Source organism: Peromyscus maniculatus, chromosome 11, assembly GCF_049852395.1.
Source record: "Peromyscus maniculatus bairdii isolate BWxNUB_F1_BW_parent chromosome 11, HU_Pman_BW_mat_3.1, whole genome shotgun sequence".
Taxonomy (NCBI): Eukaryota; Metazoa; Chordata; class Mammalia; order Rodentia; family Cricetidae; genus Peromyscus; species Peromyscus maniculatus.
Window position 1 is genome coordinate 97,497,491 of NC_134862.1, and position 20,288 is coordinate 97,517,778.

A 20,288-nucleotide genomic window follows, 5' to 3' on the forward strand; every position below is an offset into this window, starting at 1 on the left:
CTCCTTTAAGCTCTCTGTGCCATCCTTTCTTTTGTTCCTGAAAGGACACAAAATGAAGCCTCTGGCTTTCCTTTGCAGAGAATATAAGGAATTCAAACCCGGGGGAGAGAAGAGAGTAAGAAAGTTCACCAAGTCCTCGAAAATCAGGGGCAACAGAAGACGAGTACAAAGAGTAATGCAGACTGCTGTCACAAGCACAGTCTGGTAGAGGAGCCCTGTAGGAGGGCGTTGTTCCTTGAACGATCTTTTCGCACATTATATGTATCGTGTCCTTTTCTTCTTGCTGTAACAAAATACCTAAAAGCAACAATTTATTGAGGTGGGTGGGACATATAAAGTGACAGGCCAGTCAGAGACCCCTGCTAAAAATAAAATTGAATAAAATAAAGATATCAATTGAAGATGATACCTGGAGTCGATATCTGTCCCCACAAGCTCACACAAATGTGTACCCACCCACCCTCATACTGACATTCTCTCTCTCTCTCTCTCTCTCTCTCTCTCTCTCTCTCTCTCTCTCTCTCTCTCTCTCTCACACACACACACACACACACACACACACACACACAATCCGAGAAGATAGATATACCCCTGTGGTTATGACACCTAGTAACTCACCACTTGTGGTTTCACCCACACTCACGGTGCAGTTTTGTAAGCTGTGCTGGCTAGACTTCCTTTAATGGTGAACAGTGATGTGGAAGTGTAAGCCAAATCTACCCTCTCTGCCTCTAGTTGCTTTTGGCCCTGGTGCTTCATCACAGCAATAGTAACCCTGACTAGGACAGAAGTTTTATGCAGTGTTCATCCAAATGAGGGCTTTCCTGCTCTTACTCATGCAGATTTGATGAGGCTGCTGTTATCACCTCTTAGAGTCAGTACCGTTCCAAGTTGGTCCATCACCTTTAGTGTGTTCTTGCTGTGTTCCTCTGATGACACTGCATGAGGGTGTCTCATGTCGGCATGGCACCATGAGATACCATAGAGGAGTAAGGCTTGCTCAAAAGCATGCCGAGTGTCATCTTGGCGACCTCTCTTTGTTCTAAGGCAACACTTGCTATGAAATTACTAGATTGCCTTTCTTCTGGTGACCTACATGTTTAACCAATTGATTGTATTTTGCATGAAAATCAGCACTCCTTTCCTGGTTTACTTTTGCTATCAGTATAATGCAAAAGCTATTTGCCTGAATTAGGTTGCATTTCATTAATCTTTTAAACATGAAATTGTAATGGTTCAAGGTTAATGAGATTTAAGAAGATGTGTTACCTAAATCATGACACATTTCAAAGATGCTTCTCAAAATTGCTATTTTTAATATTGTGAAAGTACAAATTATATTTAAAGTTTGTAAACTTGGTCAAAATTTACTTACATTACTGAGTGTTTTTGTATGTGAAGGATTCTGGGCATTTAAGAATGGAATTGGGGAATTCTAGATTAATGTATTCTCATTAGGGATATGATATTCATTAGGAAAGTAAACAGGAGTGAAGTACCAAGGAAATTCATGGGAAGGAGAGATTATTCTATTGACTAGGGTAGTGCACGGCTTCCTTTCATACCTAGCTCAACTGTATTGTCATCTCCTTCATTGATTCTATATTCATTGATTCAGTTATACATATTCAAAACCTTTAATGCATCAGACATGGTATTAGATACTGTGGATACAATATGGCTGCAGTGCTGTGAGTGCCATGCTGGGGGTATGCACAAAGTGCTATGGGGGTCAGGCGAGCAGATGAGAGCTGCTGCCCATCCAAGGTGATAGTGGGAAGTGTCAGGAACATCTTATAAGTAAAGCTTACCTATGCACTCAACTTGGATGATCTGAAGGTCAAATAATGGTTGGCTAGGTAGACAGGAAAAGGGAGTTTCAAAGTCATTGTTACAGGCTATATATTTGCATTTCAAAAACAACTCCTGTTGTCTTCAAAATAATTTAAATATCTCATTTATTTTTAACAGAGTCTTTGAACTAAGACAAAACCCTGAAAGTGATTTACCTGATCATAGACATTCAAGAAAACAAATTGTTAAAATGAAACAGTCAGATGAAGACTGTGACTGACAAGGGTCCATTTCAATGCAGCCATGTCATTTAAGGGAGAAATACTTTTTACTTCTACTGATTTTCATAATTACTGATTCTTATGTTAAGCTTTAACAATTCTTAGAGGTCAGAATGTAGGAGGAGAGTGAGCTCTCCTGAGAAATGTATGATGGAGAATAAATTCTTGTTTCTCTCCTTCCCCCAGATTTGGGGGTATTTACAGCCCACGAGATTATACTTGGTGCATGCACACATGTGGGGTGCACAAACAGCTCCCGAGTCATCCTGCAGACAGCACAGCTGCCTCCAGAACAAGTAGACCCCCCGACTTTGGCTGTCCTGGATTCTAGAACTATTCACATTCAGTAAGTAGAGCTCTAGTATCCTGCACATGTTGGTTAGTGTAAGAATCCCAGTGCATTCATTCAGAAGGGCTTGTGACATCAGACTAATTGTATTGTGATTAAATGCATAGAAATGATTAGGCCAGTGGTTCTAGGAACCTCTGATTATCACTTGTCAACTTAATTTCCATTTTGTCTCTCGGCAATCACTCCAAGCTAAATGTGTGTGCAACTTCTGTGTGGTTGTCAGGAAAAGAAAAATGACCACCTACTTATACACTGTCAACTTCTTTATAGGTGGAGGGTATTTGCAATAATTTGTAATGACTAGAATAAAATATATATATATATATATGTGTGTGTGTGTGTGTGTGTGTGTGTGTGTGTGCATATATTACTTCTTTTTTAAGATTTATTTTATTTGATATATGTGAGTCTTTGCCTCTGTGTGTGTGTGTGTGTGTGTGTACCATATATGCCAAGGAGGCTTTAAGAGGATCAAATTCCCCAAATTAGAGTTACCCAGGGTTGTGAGCCTCCATGTGGGTGCCAGTAAGCAAATCCAGATCCCTTAGAAGAGCACACAGCCTCATTCCCCTATAGTTCTAGTCAGAGAGGAATATAACATAAATATGTTTAGATTTTTTTCTGATATTAGTGACTTTTGTTTATTTCTCATTATATGAGATCTAAATGCCGAGTTAAAACTTAGCGCCAATTCATGCTTGCTCATTTTTGTTTCTTACTCCCAGTTTTCTCATCTATGAACAAAATGTTGACACTGAATAAATTCTGGCATGCATTCAAGCTGAAAAGCATTACTGTTCATGCGGGTGTCGTCATTGTACGGATTCTAAGCCCTTGTAATGGCCCTCAGTTGCTTTAAGACAAGCTATGTTCTTTCTTATCAAAGATTCCCCATTTCACTGGGTATTTCTCGGCTGAGCTGTCTTCTATCTGTTCCGACATGAGACCTTCTCATCCCCTAAACACTGTAACCCTCATCTGAAGTGTCCATCATTCTTGATTCTACCGGTCCAACCCCCTTGATATGGATGTATAACTTCACAGGACCAAGAAGCCCAGCCCATTGCCCCAGCCCTTCTAGGTTTCCATGTCTACACACTCATTCTGTGTTGGGTTGCTCAGTTTTTTAACATTGTCCTGTTCCTCTTCCTCTCAGATCCCTCAGAAGTACTCAGATACTACATACCTCTTACGTTTTGTCTGATATCCTAAACTCAAGATAAAAAAAAAAAAACAAGTATGCACATTTGTATAGTATTAACTATTTTGAATTACAAGTAACTAGGGGTTGTGGCAACATCTCAGTAAGAACACTTACTGTTCAGTCATGAACACCTGAGTCCAAATCCCCAGAATCCACATAAAAAAAAACTTGGTGTGGTCACACACACACCTGTAACCCCAGCACTGATGAGACACAAGAGGGCGTTTGTTGCTTGCTGCTCAGCCAGTCTAGCTTCAGGTTCAGGGAGAGACCTTGTGTAGAGGGAGTAAGACCCAGAGGGATGGAACAGGAACTCTGATGTCATTCTCTGGCCTCTGTGTGTGAGCTGCTGCATAAGTATATGCACAAATAAGAGAGAGAGAGAGAGAGAGAGAGAGAGAGAGAGAGAGAGAGAGAGAGAGAGAGAGAGAGAGAGAGAGGAACAAAATAATCAGTTATTAGAAGTCAAGGGCTATATGTCACATTTCCCTTAAGGTTCTTAGAATAGGTATTTTTTAACTGTATGTATATTTTTAAGAGACAACCACTTTTGAGCTTTCCATGTAGGTTTTTTGCAGCAGGATGCATTGAAGTTTAACCAATCGTATATGTCTCTGTTTAGACATGAATGAATGACGTGCTGTATCTTTTGTTGATTCCCAGGTGGAAACAACCGAGGCAACTGAACGGAATTCTGGAGCACTACATATTATACACTTGGACTCCTAGACATAACTCCACAGTGTGGAACGTTGTCTACAACAGCACCAGAAACCTCCAGGCTTACCTGCTCCAGCACCTTTCCCCCGGGGGTCTATACCTCATCAAGCTGGGAGTAAGTCAATTCAGCTTGTATCGTTTCTCTTTGTCCCAAACCAAATAAACAAACAAAATACCAAAAAGCTTCATCCATTATTATTTCTACTGAAACTTTTCTCCACAGCCTAAAGGTGAAGTCTTTGGTTGATTACCTACATATTTATTATTGTGTTATTTGAAGGATAAAGTAACCATATGAATTAGTGGATGTTCCTAGATCTATGTTGAGATGCTCAGAACTAATTTTTTTTTGTTATTCGTAGGACATTCTAATTGTCGAGAGCTTTTCCCAAAATACTTAGATTAATAAGGTGGTTGCCTGTGGTGCTTGTATTCATTTGAAAAACTCCTCACAGTATGAATTTAGAGCTTGTATTTTTAAATGAAGATTTAAATGACCCCAAGATAGTCTTGATTGTTATTATACTGTGATTTATATTAAACTTCTGTCTCAGAAGAGCAGTCACTTGATGAAACCCGAGAATCAACAGTTTAGTGGTCTCCTCGGGAAGATGGTGGCTTTTTTAATGCTAAATGGCACTTCTGTATATGAAGGTCTTTTAAAAGACCTTGATATTGCTGTGGAATTTGTACTCCTATTTTCTTTTGCTTTTTGATGAAATATAATCTTTTTTTAAGTTTAATAGCACATCTGAAAATAACTGAATATAAACATGAGGTTGTCCCTATTTGTTTTAAACACCCTCTTCATTTTATAGCAATACCTATATGAGGGTATTTGCTTTGATAAATGCCATAGAAAATATTCTGCTCTTGATTATGAATAAATTTACATTTATGTAGACACTGTGTACGCATTCATTTTACTTAACATGCTCGTGAATGCTCAAAATATTATACCATGAGAAAATAAACTGCATCCAACCGCTGTTAAGTGTCTGATTTGACAGCACAAAACAAGGGCGGGCAGGCAGACAATGTGAAAGCCTGTTCTGAAGGGCCCATGTGCCTCTCTGCTCAGCACAGCATGTGGATTTGGGAAATGACAGTTTGGGTTACTTCTAGTCACATTACTAAAAAGCTAAGAAAGTGTACTAACTCGATTTTCAAAAGCTAATAGTGAAGGCCACGCTGTTTTCAAAAGAGCTGTACACATGAAAACCATGAACAGTATCCCTTGCTTGGAAGCAACCAAGATTAAACAGAAATTCTTGAAATTTTAAGTTTTATCAGGAGGTAAGTGGCATAAAAATGTTCTGTTCCTAAGGCAATTTTTAGGATGTACTGTGCAGTCATTCAGAATCCATTTCAATATCCTGTACTTTATAATTTTGTTACAGCTTGAAAACCAAGTGTAACTAACTTGGTGCTCTGTTCCCTGGAGTTTTAATTCGGGTTTTACTACCGTGTGACCCAAGGCGAGTGTACTAAGGCACATCAGCCTTCATTTTTTTCAGGACTAAACTTACGACATTGAACTTAATGGTTTTTAATGTCTTTTTGAGAGCCCTAAAATTCTGTGATGCTAAAAAGGTAACCCCAAATAATTACAATATATGCCAGGTCTTGAGTAATGTTGGTGTCAGAGGTCATAACGACATGGATGTCCTTGTGGCCTAAAGATTAATAAGGAGACAAACTTGCTCATGTTCTTTTTAATTCCACTGTATTTATCAGGGCAGGAAATATCCTAATGCATTTTCAAGAAGTATTTAGTGGGGTTTTTTTTGTTGCTTGTTTAGTTTTCTAACTTAACTCAGTTAAGCAGCAAGTTAAATGAACCATGGCATTTTAGGTTCATCCTGGTTAATTGAGGGATTATTGTATATTTCACAGTTTCAATATAATAACCAGCTCTCAAGGACATTAGATACATCATGGAGAGCAGGTGTTCCACTAAGTGTAGTTGCCTGTATGTATTGTCTTAGAGTGTTGACTGAGTGCTTGGAAACAAAGCACCCTGACAGGAAAGCCCTGAGTGGCCTTTGAAACAGAGGAAGATACTCCCCGGGCATGGCATAGTAAAGCCACTCTGTGTCACTCATTTAATTTTTGCGTTAGACTGGATTATAAGCCTCTGAAACAGAGAAGTCTCGTCTTCCCAATTTCTCTGTGCAGAGCATTGACAGTACTGGCTGGAGACAAGGAACTACAAAGACAGTTCGTGCCAGAATGAGTGAATGACCACCAAACACTGTCATAAGCAGTCCGAGACTTTAAATATTTCTACATAATATCCTTTGGAAAGTCAGCATTGGAGATGTGTGCCTCCACAGCCCATGCTCTTTGGTGCAGTCTAGCTGTCTAATATGGTGGTATTTATTGTGAAGTTTGGTAGGTCCCGATAAATGCAATAAATTAACAATTAGGAAAAGATGCAGGGGTCAAGGTTAATGTTTGAAAATGATAAAATATAGGCAGGGGTCAAGTTTAGTATTTGAAAATGTTCATAGCAGTACTAGCCATTTGTCACTTGGTGAATGTTAAATAATGGAAATGGTGAGCTCGAAGTGTGTGTGTGTGTGTGTGTGTGTGTGTGTGTGTGTGTGTGTGTGTGTGTGTGATGAGTATGTGATTGTGTCTTGTGTCTGTGTATTGGGGAAGGAATGGATGTGTGCACATGCATGTGGAAGCCAATGGTCAATATCAGCTGTTTTCTCTCACTCTTGACTCTTTTGAAACGGAGTCTGTCGCTGTCTTATGAGCTCAGAGCTCACTGACTGTCTAGACTGTCTGGGCAGCAAGTTCCCCAAAGCACTAGGGTCACATGTGCACACCACCATGCCGTCTTTCTCCGTGGATGCTGGAGGTCTGAACGCGGGTCCTCTTGCTTGCACGGTGGGCACTTTAGCAGATGAGTTATCTCCTGAGCCCCAAGCTTAGCGTCTCAGGAAAAGATTGGTATGTATGGATAAAGCAATTGTGCGGTGTGTTTGTTTGTTTTTTTTTTTTTTTCTTTTTTCATGCTTTTAAACACTCCCACAGCCGTCTTCATACCCTTGGGCCCTGCTTGTCTGAAAACAAAATACTGGAAATAGAACGCTAGCTTTAATAGTTCCTAATGGTCACTATTTCAGAGATCGTCGCTGTAATGAAATTACACATACATTTAAACAAGCCACACAAAGCCTCTTTAGATCAGAAGTTACCCATCTATTGGAGACACCAACACAACATTGTGAATTTTGTCTCTGAGGGTCTGTAGTGAACTAAAAGCTGTAGGAAACAGGTCGAGGCTGCTAACTTTGCTACCTCACAGGTTTTCACAGTCCTTTCTGTTTTATGAAGATATCTTCAATCAATCCAGTTATTATTTTCCTAAGTCAGAATTCCAATCAGTGTTAGACCAATCAGAGTTTCAGAAGAGCCCTCTAAATGACCAAACTGAGATAAAGCTGCTGCTATTTCTCTTGTTTCAACAATTCCTTACACCCTGTCTCACTGGCCAGGAAGATAATCTCATGAATTCCCAAGGTGCTTCTTTGTCAGCCCACCAGTTTGCAGATTTCAGATGACAGAGTCCAGGGAAAAGCCCTCCCAAAGAGGATATTGCGTTTATTTTAGAAAAAAAAAATCATCAAATTCTCAAGACAAAGTTGATTTTAGTTTCCGTTCTATGTAACAACTGCAGCAGTATGTGTCCCGTAGCACAGCTTTTCTTCAGAGGGGGGGAACGAGGGAATGCTGTCACACGCATACAAATGAAAAAGAAAATCACAACAACCAAAATTAAAGCCCATTGTGTGATCCGTTCAACAAGAACACGCTGCCACATGCTTTGAATCTAAGGGGAGGGGGGATCTGAAAATACAAGTGAACACATTCCCTCTCTTTGAGAAATGGGGTGTTCTTCTGACAATGTTTGCTTTGACAGCTCAGATACCTCACATGGCCCTGCTTCCTGGATATTTTCTGAGACTGATAGCATGTAGGTTGCATGTACATGTTTTTGATTTCTCTTTAAATGTTCCATAGCTGGTTCTTGGGTCAGCAGTGGCATACCCTGAAGCATCAGGGGTTGGCCACATGGCTAGCAGTTTCTGCTTGGTTGATGAAAGCTCCATCTTCAAGAGGACAAGAGTTTTTCTTGTACATGTATTTGCATGTTCTATATCCAAAAATTTAGAGAAAACTGGAGAGTTTAGTTAGACCCCTACCTAATGAAATTGTGGCCCTGGGTAATGATGGCGCCCATCTGGAGCATCCTTTAGCTCATGAGGAATTAGTCTGAAGACACAGGCTACTGCTGTCTTTCTCTCTCTCTCTCTCTCTCTCTCTCTCTCTCTCTCTCTCTCTCTCTCTCTCTCTCTCTCTCTCTCTCTCTGTGTGTGTGTGTGTGTGTATGTGTGTATATACACGTGTGTGTGTGTGTGTGTGTGTGTGTGTGTGTGTGTGTGTGTGTGTGTGTGGTGTATAAACAGGGCCACCTGGTTAGTTTTGAAATGGATTCTCCCACTGGTCTGGAGTTCTCTGATTAGGCTGAGCTGCCTGATCAGCAAACCTCGGGAATCCTTCATCTCTACTAACCCTGCAGCTCTGGGATTGCAAGCTTGAGCTACCACACCTAGCTGTCTTCTGTGGGTTCCCGAGATTGAGTGTGGATCCTTGTGTAAGCGCTTTTCCAACTGCACTATCTGCCAGCCCTTCCTACGGTGTTCGTAGGAAGCAAACGTCACTGCAAGTGGTTGGCTATTGACCGTTTATTATCGTAATGAAAACTCTGTGACCAGTTATAACAACGTAGGAAACAGTTCCATGCTCCAATGTGAGGAGATATTTAACTAGCCTCTCCCCTTCTTCTGTCCTGGGAGAACGGACTCCCCAGTGCCTTAAGCAGCAGAGCAGATAGCTGGCAAAGCTGCCCAGGCCAAGGGACATCACAGAAACAATGGGGTTCATAGTTCTAACTTCCATGAAAATGCTCTAAAAAGCTGTCTGGCTTTTGCACTGTTATACTTTCATATTTTGCTTTATTTCAGGTTTGACCTGGGTTGGATTTTATTTATGAACAATTTTTGAATTTTGTTGTCTCCATAGCAGTTGAGACTTGGAGGGCCAGCACTGAGGGAACCAACTTCGGTTTTCTCATATTATTGTTTTATAAAATTATAATTGGTTTTATTTGCTAATGAGACAACAATAACCCTGTGAGTGTGTCTCAATTTCCTAAAGAAATGATTGTTAAGTAACTTTGAAATCATTTACAGTTCATTATGAGACAACCCAATGTCTTGAATGTCTGTGTTCTATTTCTGAAGTTAGATGCTATTTTCAGGATCATTTTTAGTTCTTCATCCATGTTTTAAGGGGATCCACGTCTTTTGACACAGAGTAACCCATTCAGCCCACTAAGCTATTAAACTTAGATTTTTTTTGTTGGTTGACTTAGAAATATTGCTTTATTTGATTTCTCGTGATGTTGAAATATGAATGTGCAGGTTATACCGAAATGAATGCTCTGATTGGTTCTTATTCTTCACCCCATAATCTACAGCCAAAAAATAAAAATAAAAACTTTTCCCCAAAGTGTTAAGTCCCTGATCTTTTTTTCTGATGTGGTATGTTCTCTGTGTGTGTGCATGTGCTTACATGCGTGCGCACATGCATGCAAGTGTGTTTCCCTCTGAGACCTTCTGCACAGTGCCACACTCCCCAGCAGTGCTGCTCACGCAGTCCACATGCACCCTGCATCTCGAGGCCGTGACTTAGGCTGGTTACTTTGTACTTCCTGGAGGTGAATTCTCATGAAAAGTAATCTAACTAAATGTCATACATACTTCAGCATGGGAGAAAACCTATTCGTGGGGGATGAAGGGAATATTATTTTAGCGGCATCAGAACTCCTGCTCTGACTTGTCTCTCTTCACTGTTCATCTAAATTTGAGGGTCAGGACTGAGGTGTGTTCCTCTGTCCCGGCTTAGGCATGCACAGGCGGTGGCTGTGCCACCAGTGAGCCCAGCCAGGCCCTAATGGAGGAGACGGTTCCAGAAGACGTGCCAGCCCCCAGAGCCCACTCCTACTCACCAGACTCCTTTAACATCTCCTGGACTGAGCCTGGGTACCCGAATGGTGAGTGAACTCTTTTAGCCTGAAGTTAAAAACATGATTAGCAAAAGTAAATTAATATTCTAAATGGCAGCTTATGTGTGGTGCTTAATTTTTAATGACCGTTTTAGCACATAAAATACTGGGATAGTATCCTTGTAGTTAGGGAGAGTGAGCTTTTTCGGTTGACATGCAGTTTTGGTGGCTCAAAAGTGCTCCCTCTTGATGGCTCTTGTGTACTGCATGTCATTGTTTAGTGTGCACTAGGAGAGGGGACAGGGACAAATGGGGACTCTGGGAGAATGGAGCTGTGAGAGTGACATTGTCTTGAATGACTTTCCCTCTTCAGCAGCCATTAGTTCTTCCTTGAAGAAGTAAAGGGGTGGGAAGTTCATGTACACAGTGTGCTTCAAATGCTTTTTAGTTAATAAGTTTATTTTAAAGGAAGTCACTCGGAACTCATATTCCTTAGGATGCTGTTTATAAATATTTCAACATGGAGATTTAAACAATGCATGCATTAAACATGCAGACATTTATACTTAACTTAAGCTGCATTGCATTCCTTCGTGATGTATGTGTCCTTGTCCTGTTTAGAGAGTTGAGCTATCCAGTTAACCAACATGAAAACAAAGCCTCATTATAAAGACGTTTTAACAGGCTTTTTAAGACACTGATTTATTTCTTCAGTTATTGGAATTATCTTTAAGAGTTGTTAAACACAGAATTCTTGTTAACTCTGGCGGAAGGAACAGGATAGCAAACCATGTCCCTCTTTGTGACAAGTATCAAAATGTATTAATATTGCAGAAACTATTTTAAATAACTATTGCTGAAAACTGAAGTGGGCTTGGAAAGCATAACCAGAAAGAAGAAAACAAAAACCTAGTAGTTTACCAGATTGTCTCATGTTACCATGAATTAATTATTCTATCTCCTTCTACATTAAACTTTTAGCAAATGCAATAGCTATATCTGAGGTAATAGAGAGAGTTCTGGTAATTAGAGTGAGTGATTTCCCCTGCCATTGAAACTACTCCTGTATGGTTACAACTTTCTTAATAAAGATAAGTGATGTCTCCTTTAATCCCAGCACTTGGGAGGCAGAGGCAGGCACATCTCTGTGAGTTCAAGGCCAGTCTGGGCTACAGAGTGAGTTTCAGGAAAAGTGAAAAGCTACACAGAGAAACCCTGTCTCAAAAAAACAAAACAAAACAAAAAAAAGCAATGTCTATAGGATCTGATATTGAGCAGCCAAAAAGCTTGTCACACTTCTAACTCGCCCTAGAAATCTGTCTAGTCCATAGGTGTCAGTGAAATGTCACTACTTTGTTCTGATTAAATGACTGCTAGCGGTTTGCATAGAATACTCCCTTCTTCCCAGTTGGTAATTGTCACTCAAAGGTTTTCTGTCCTGTGTGCTCCTTGCTTGTCTAGAGAAACCTTTTCCTCATTTCCATGATCTTTGCTTGTTATATTCTGTGTATATGCAGAGTGTTTTTTTCAGTTGTTTGTTTGTTTGTTTGTTTCGAGACAGGGATTCTTGGTGCAGTTTTGGTGCTGTCCTGGATCTCGCTCTGTAGACCTGGCTGGCCTCAAACTCACAGAGATCTGCCTGGCTCTGCCTCCCAAGTACTGGGATCAAAGGCATGAGCCACTACTGCCCAGCACATAGCGGTTTTTAAATATACACAATAAGCAAGAAATAATGAATATTTTGCTGACACTTTTATAATAGTCTGATGTGTTTAATCACAGTAGAATTTTTCTACACTTTCATGGTGGAGAAACCATTAAGAGGCCATAGAGACAGCTCAGGGGTAAAGATCTTGTACTATATGTACTACTCTTCTAGAGGACCCCAGTTCATTTCCCAGCCCCAGTGTTGGGCAGCTCACAGCCACCTGTTAAGTCCAGCTCCAGGCAGTCTGACTCCCTCTTCTGGGTGCCAGAGGAACTTCACTCAAAGGCACATCACACACACACACACACACACACACACACACACACACACACACACACACACACAATTAAAATCGATCTTCTAAGAGCTGTTTAAAGGACTACTTCTCGTGACTCTTCTTCCCTTTCTGTAAATTTGCCATTGTTTCATTTCTGTTGTTGGGTATGTGGAGAGGCATAATCTGGTTCCCCCAAACCATTCTGCCTCTGTCTGTTTTCAAAGGCCCTGCATTTCCCTTACATACCTGAAGAACAAACTCAGTATCTTGCAGTCTGGTGGTCAGATGACTTCTAAACTATGGTGGAACTCACCTGTATGCCACTTATCACTTTATATCTTCATTTTCTTTTTCTCTTTTCTTTTTCTTTCTTTCTTTTTTTTCCCCTGGTTTGTCGAGACAGGGTTTCTCTGTGTTAACAGTCCTGGCTGTCCTAAAACTTGATTTGTAGGTCAGGCTGACCTTGAACTCACAAAGATCCACCTGCCTCTGCCTGCCGAGTGCTGAGATTAAAGGCGTGCGCCGCCGCCGCCGCCGCCGCCGCCGCCGCCGCCGCCGCCACCACCACCCAGCTGTATCTTCATTTTTATGGCTTAATGTCCAGCCACACAACATGGGCTGTCTCTGAAGTAACTTGACTATCTTATGCTGGGCACTTATTGAATTCCTCAAGTGGAGGTCAGCATTCCTCCCCTGCCTTTCCCTGTAGAAACCTAACTTGTCCTTACAGGTTACCACAGGCATCTATGAAGCCATGGTGTCCTTGAGTTTAAGCCTTCCCAAGGCTCTTGACCACGTGATCTTTTCAGTGTCTTCCTCATGACACATGTCATTTGACCTAGACTCAATATTATTTAATGGCCCTTCCAACACTCACACCAGATACAACAACAACAACAACAACAAAACCACCATTAGCCAACCGTTTATTTTCTGTAGAACACCTAACAAAAATGGCATGACTCCTGTTGGTGTCCAAAATTTAGTTTATGGAATTGTGTCTTGGGAAAGTTGCCCTTTATAGACTTTGCCTCATGCTAGTAAAGAAACACTTTGATCCGATGTTGAGTGATGTTTCTCAAACTTGCCTAATTACTGGAACCCTGTTGGTCAAATGATTTAAGAATTTGATTCTCAGACTCCACCCCAGGGGTTTTGACAAGTGATGGTGAGGATGCTAGTCAATGTTAATCAGCTCCCCAGCTGAGATTTCTCCTTGGGACACTGTGTTAGTTATTCTTGTCCTTATTACAACACAATACTTCATTAAAGCAACTTGTGGAAAGAAGGCTTTATTCTGGATCACAGTACAATGGAACAGCTCTTCATAGCAGTTAACAGAGTCATGGCAATGGGAACTTGAGGCAGTTGAAGATGAATGGCTATACTCAGTTCCATTTCTCTTTTTATCTAGACTGGGACTCTAGCCCATATAAGAATACCATCCACAATTAGGGTGTTTCTTCCCATCTCAATTAATCCAATCTAGATAATTTCTCACAGCCATGACCAGAGGCTACACTGATCTACATAAGTCCTCTTGAACCCTGTGGATCCTCTTATAGGTGATTCCAGCTCCCATCATCTTAACAGTGAAAATGAGCCATCCCATCATACGGCTCTATCCCATCTGAAACTCAGCATGTCCAAGTTGGCTTTTTATCCTGTTCCTGTCTCTCATCCTGCTCTTTCCTTCATAACACATTCCTCACAATTGACATCACCCATGTGTACCAGCCCAAAACCTTGGCTATTACCCATGATCGCCCTTGACTTCATTGCACCTTCTGATTTCCCTTGCAGGAAAGTCAAATAGAATTTGAAGCATCTAGTTATATGCAAGTCAAGAAGAGAGAGAGAAGGAATGTATGATACTTGCTAAATGCAGCTCACTCTCTTCATTCAGTCAGGGCTTGGCCCATAAATAGTATCTCCCACATTCATGGCAGATCTTCCTATATCAATTAACCCAATTAAGAAAATCCCCTACAGGCCAATACAATCTACACAGTTCCTCAATGAGATTCTTTTCACAGGACATCAAGATTATGCCAAGTTGACAATTGAAACTAACCAACATACACATCAACCCAGTTGTAATCATGTGAGTAGGAATCTAGGGCTGTACTTGTTCCTGAAGACTTATACCAAGAACTATCAAGGAAACCAACATTATTAGAAGATCATATAATTGTTCAAATACATTCTTTTATCAATGTGGCAGAAAGATTGCTTAGGTATTGATCTTCCATACACACTGCTACAGTTCACATGGGCAGAGGGTGCTGTAAAACTGAAGTCTTATAATGGATGCACTGGTACACAGGTGAATACAATCTTTTTGTTCGTGTGTAGAAAGAAGTCTTGATTTCCTATCCCCTACTAACAGTAATAAGATTGGCTACAATTCATAACTATTTTCTAGGCACTTGGTTTACTTTCCTTTCTATTGCTGTGATAAAAATGCTCTGTCCAAAAGTAACTTAGAGGGAAAAGGAGTTTATTTGGCTTATAAATAAGCCCACCAGGGTCCATCACTGAGAAAGTTGGGAACTCTAGCAGGATCTTGAAACAGAAACTATGGAGGAAAGCTTACCCAGGCTCATGCTTATCTAGCTTTCTTATATAGCCCAAGACCACCTACCTAGGGAATGGTGTCACTCACAGTGGGCTGAGTTCTTATACATCATTTGACAGTCAAAACAAGCACTCACAAGATGTGCCCATGGGCCACTCCAATCAGGTCGAACCCGCAGTTAAGACTCTCTTCTCTGGTGACTCCATACTATGTCAAGTTGACAGTTAAAGCTAACTATGATTGTACTTTAATTCCCCAAATTAGCCCATGAAATTTATAATATCCCCATGTACAGATGTAGAAAATTGGATTAATAATAATTAATTTAATTACTCAAAGTCAAGACAGCTAATTAATGAGGAATGGGGTTTGAAAAAAATCTGTAAATGCAAAAATTCGTGATTTTATTCCTTATTCTGCTTCTAGCTCTTTGTAGACTTGTCCTCAGCATAAGGTTCCAATCAGACATATGAAAATCAAGGTGAAATTTTTACTCATTCACTATTCATTTCATAAGGGCAAAATTCAAATGCTTGCATGTCTGTTGTAGTTTTCTCTGGTTTTTAAAGAAATAACTGTGTATTTTCTTAAAGTTTCATTCTGAAAGAGCTATATCCCGTATTCAAATATAATTCTATTTTCCTTTCTGTTAGTGCTCAGTTTTAACAGGTGCAATGGATCCTAGAATTCAGTGAGCCACTTAGGGAAACTGCTTGACAGTTTGGAACAAACCTTGGTTAACTTTTATGAAACACCTCCCATCAATTTGTCAGGTAGAATTTCCCAAGCACAGCCTTTTTTAGATTCTATCCGTGCCATTTTTAGGCAAGCATAACGGTAATAAGGCATTCTTCCACAGTGTGGGAGCTTCTCTCTCTCTCCTCCTTTTTAATTGAAGGATCAAGTATTCACATAGGGAGATATCTGCCACACTCAATCAGCATCTGGACCTTGGGGGCAGCAGGCAGTTGATATTCTTATTGCCAAGCCTCACTGGCAAAAAACAAACAAATAGGTTTGGAGCATCAATATTCACTATGCGTGTTATTTTTATGGCACATGGACACATTGTTGTTTAATTCTTACAGTAAACATAATTCTTCAGTGTAAATAGAGATACCTTGTATTAAATTTACATTGTATTGTATTGAATTTCCTTGCTTACATATGACAACCTATTGAGCACCTCAGGAAATACAATTTGACATGGCATGATGAAGAGGCAGGAAGATATATACCCTGGTGGGCATGCTTTACAGACAATTATAATTCAGCTTGCCTGCTAAATTAAACACCTTAAAATTCTATCATTATGGAAACAGATGACAAACTCCAAAGAGCTTTACATTAGCCAGCCAATGAAAATTGAGTATTCATATTGCAAGTTTTCATTGAAGAACAGGGTGTGCGGAACTGGATTAAATAACTCAGTTTAGTGTGTGTGTGTGTGTGTGTGTGTGTGTGTGTGTGTGTGTGTGTGTGTGTGTGTACACATAGATACACACATAATAATACAGTTTTGTACAGTTATCTCGCTGGTTATTACCCAAAAGATTAAGCAGGAAAAGGCACAAGAAATCTGATGAAGCAGCAGCCTGCTTCTTCTTCTTCTTCTTCTTCTTTTTTTTTTTTTTTCTGTTTAGTGTCCACACTCTCCCCCATGCTTCCAAGGCTACAGGAGAAATAGATACACAAAATCTGCGAGGTAGGATGCTGTGTGTCCTATGAAGTCTGAGCATGTCGGGGCCAACACGTAGCCAAGCCACCTTTTAGCTCTAAGATATTTACTGGGTTAGTAAACTTTATCTCAGATGTGGCATTCTCTCTGCAAAGTGGGGGCCGACCTCGCTGGAATATCCACTCACTTGTCCTCTCTGCCACACACCCATCTTCTCCACAAGGCACCAACAAAAGAAGGTCATGAGAGGAATGGAGTCTCAGACTTACTGCCCAGGCACCCTGCCAGCTGGGCTCGGAATGCCAGGGCTGGATTTCTCTACCAAATGCTAAGCTCTGTCCAATAATGTTTCTTGAAATACCGGATGAACCTCCAAGTCCCAGAACCTGATGTAATCCTTCCCCTTATAGATGGAAGTCTGTTTGTTGGCCCCTTGGCTATGGTTAGGGTGGTGTGCTGGGAGTCTGTCATTCCCCTCCCTCCTTCCGCCTCACTCACATCTCTGTAAATGATCCCTTAGCAAAAATCACATCAGCTACTCATTGAAGTTGCTTACTGCTGAAAGTTTAACCAATTCTTAAATCCCATTTCATTGACCTTTAGCATAGTTAGGGGATGGGACAATGGGAGCTGTGGGAATACATTTCAGCAGCTTTCTTTCATTATAGGAACAGTAAACAATAAATAAAAGTTGGAAATTTCCACTTCGTTAAACTTTACTTTGGTGTAATCTGTGTCATAAAAGCAATGAAGGAGCCTCGTTCAAAGGTTCTGGAGACAGATTGTTTAGTTATTCTGTGATGCTTGCATTTTAATCAACTTGCTGATATCCCAGGGAAAGCTTTCTGTTTATTATTGTGGAATCTCTGTTAGTTATAGTCAAATAATGGCCTATGATGCTTTGCCTCTTGATGAAATAATTTCAGGTGTGAGGTGTACCTAAGGGGTCACTTTCTCAGACAAGCCTCTTTCCTTCACCCACCCCAGACTGGTTAACTCCTTCCTCTTTGCCTGTCACCATTGAATTTCTCTTCTATCCCACAGGGTTTTCCTTCAGCAGACTTCATATATGCTCAGAACACCTCATCTTCCTTCTTGGTTATATTATCACGTCTGTGAAGGCAGCAATCAAGGCTATTGTGCTATTCTCTGTCCTGGGCCTGGGGATCAATGCCTGCCACACAACTCTATCCAGTTACTGATAAACAAGATCACAGCACAAAACAACATGAAATCTTACAGATTTTTTTAAAAATGTATTTTATAAGGTTTAATTCAGTATCCCATTTCTTTGCTCTTTCTGAGTTTGGTTGAAAGGGGGAAGATGTAGCAGGCACATACAATAAACCTTTGCTATATCCACCACCAGTGGAGAGGAAAGCTGGGGTTATCTCAGATTTCCGAGATGTTGACAATCTTCTTTTAACTTGAATTACAATTTTATATTCTACAAAGTAGTTTTTTTCTTAGGAAAAAAATCATAAATTCTTCTGAAATGTGGTGTTATCATATTTCTGTTTTAGTTCCAAGTGGTTACTCCATATTCAGGAGAAAAAATTGTTTTAACATTTGTTATTAATATATTTTTGTGTCTCACTTTCCCTCATCTCCAATGTCTTCCTTCTTCGCTTGATTTTATATGTGATTTTGGAGTGTGTGTGTGTGTGTGTGTGTGTGTGTATCCCTTTGTTTTGCCCAAGTCAGTACAAGTTCAGAAAAATGTCATTGATTCTCGGTGTTTAAGGCTCCAACCTTCCTTCCAATGATAATTTTATGTTACCCATTTTATGTTATGTGATATTTTATGTTGAATATACCAATGAGAAGATAAATATTGATAGCCACAAATGTCATTAGTGAACATCACATTTCCTTGCTTCTAGTCAGTGAGAACTTACTGTACCTTCCCAGAATCAACTTCCTGAGTCACAGGTTTCACATAGCCTATTTTTGATGGGATATCCTACTGAATCTGGTGCAGCCCTGTGGGAGACTCTATTGTAAGGGAGATGGAGCCACGCTGAAATCTCACCTGGAGCCACTGTGCTTGGTATTTATCCGTACCATTTGTTTGTTGTGTGGTTTTCTTTAGCACTTAACATTTTTCTGTAAGTCTTGATTGGACCATTATTCAATAATACTTGCATTTAACTCTCTTCTTACTTATGTAAGAATAGATTGTATTTCTTCTTCTTTCTGTCCCTCAAAATACCAAACATACTACCTTACAGGCAGTGGATCTTCAGCAAATGTTAACATTCTCAGTGGGCCCATTTTGATGACTTTTAGCATCACTGCATATCCAGCTGATCTTTATTGATAGAAAATTACTACAAATTTAGAGATTAACCAAAAACATAGTATCAACTGTGGAGTGAGCTTGCGGGTCTGGGCCTGTGTGCATGCTTGTGAGTTGTATGGTCCTCCCTCATCTTCCTGACAGTATCGATAGCAGTTCTGGTTTCCCAGAGTTGTCAGTATTAAAGGACATAGTCCACACACCTAATGCAGCCCAATGGCGGCCACCAAACAAGCCACCGGGTTTTATGTTTTGCTTTAAACAATGTTTAATTAATTAAATTTGTTCTTTGGCAACCACACTTATGTATAAGGCATTTTTATTAGTCTCACATCCAATCTATCATACCCACCTAAAAACTCCCGCTTAAATGTCCCTTTCCAAGATCCCTGTCTTTTTGTTTGTTTTGTGACTCGCCAAGTTTTACCAATGCTCTTGGTGTGACCATGGGTTTGGAAGTATCCACCAGAGCCTGGTGGTATCTGTAAATAGTTTTAAATACTTGCTCTTTTAAGAACTAGCCTTCAGCTTTCCACTAAACTATTCATGCATATCCACCATTCTAGTTAAAGAAGGAAAACATGACTTCAGCTGAAGTGTGGAAAGTCTGCTGCATTGTACTATCACCTCATGCTCAGTTAAAATCCCTAAGATTGATGAAATTTAAGTCATTGTGATAATAGCTTCTTTTTATTTATTGCCTCCTATAAGTATGTTTTTAAAATTTAAGTTTACAGTGTTTCTTATTTTATTAATGTTATTTCTAGCAAAAAGTCTGCTACTAAAAAACGGCAGTTATGAAGTTTGCCTATATAACTTGATACGGACTAGAATGCTCCGGGAAGTGGTCCCTCCCACGCCTTTGTCAGCCACATGAGGCTTACTTAGTCAATAAGGAAATGAAGAGAAGAGCAGAAGAAGTGACTGAAGGGGGAAGAGGACAAAAAGGGATAAACAGGATCAAAATTCATCCCAAATGTATGAAAAAGTCATAATGAAATCCATCATTATATATAATTAATACATGATAGTAAACATATTTAACAAACAAGGCACCCCCCCCCAAAAAAAAGAGTGTTCTTTCCAAATTGTACTTCTTCTTGTCCATTAAATTTATCAAAAAAAAAAAAACTGTCTTTAGAACCATAACTCAGGGCATGATGGAGCCTGGCCTAGCACAACCTGGATGGGAGGAAATGCCAAAGCTCGCTTCAGTCTCTGTGAGTGGGAGATACATGTAGATGATGTACGTTCTGAACCATGACAAAAGCCCTGATTTTGAAAGCTGGTGCTTTGTTGGTAAGATTTGGACTAC

At 40.1% G+C, this 20,288-nt stretch overlaps 1 protein-coding gene across 1 annotated transcript in view; it reads left to right on the forward strand.

Annotated features, from left to right (window-relative positions):
- LOC102928770 (usherin) overlaps nucleotides 1-20,288 on the forward strand; it is a 418,898-nt gene that overhangs the window by 85,127 nt on the left and 313,483 nt on the right. The window contains exons 12-14 of the mRNA XM_076548181.1: nucleotides 2,262-2,421; nucleotides 4,295-4,466; nucleotides 10,334-10,481. Of these exons, the coding sequence (XP_076404296.1) occupies nucleotides 2,262-2,421; nucleotides 4,295-4,466; nucleotides 10,334-10,481 (480 nt within the window). The remainder of the gene's footprint in view (nucleotides 1-2,261; nucleotides 2,422-4,294; nucleotides 4,467-10,333; nucleotides 10,482-20,288) is intronic.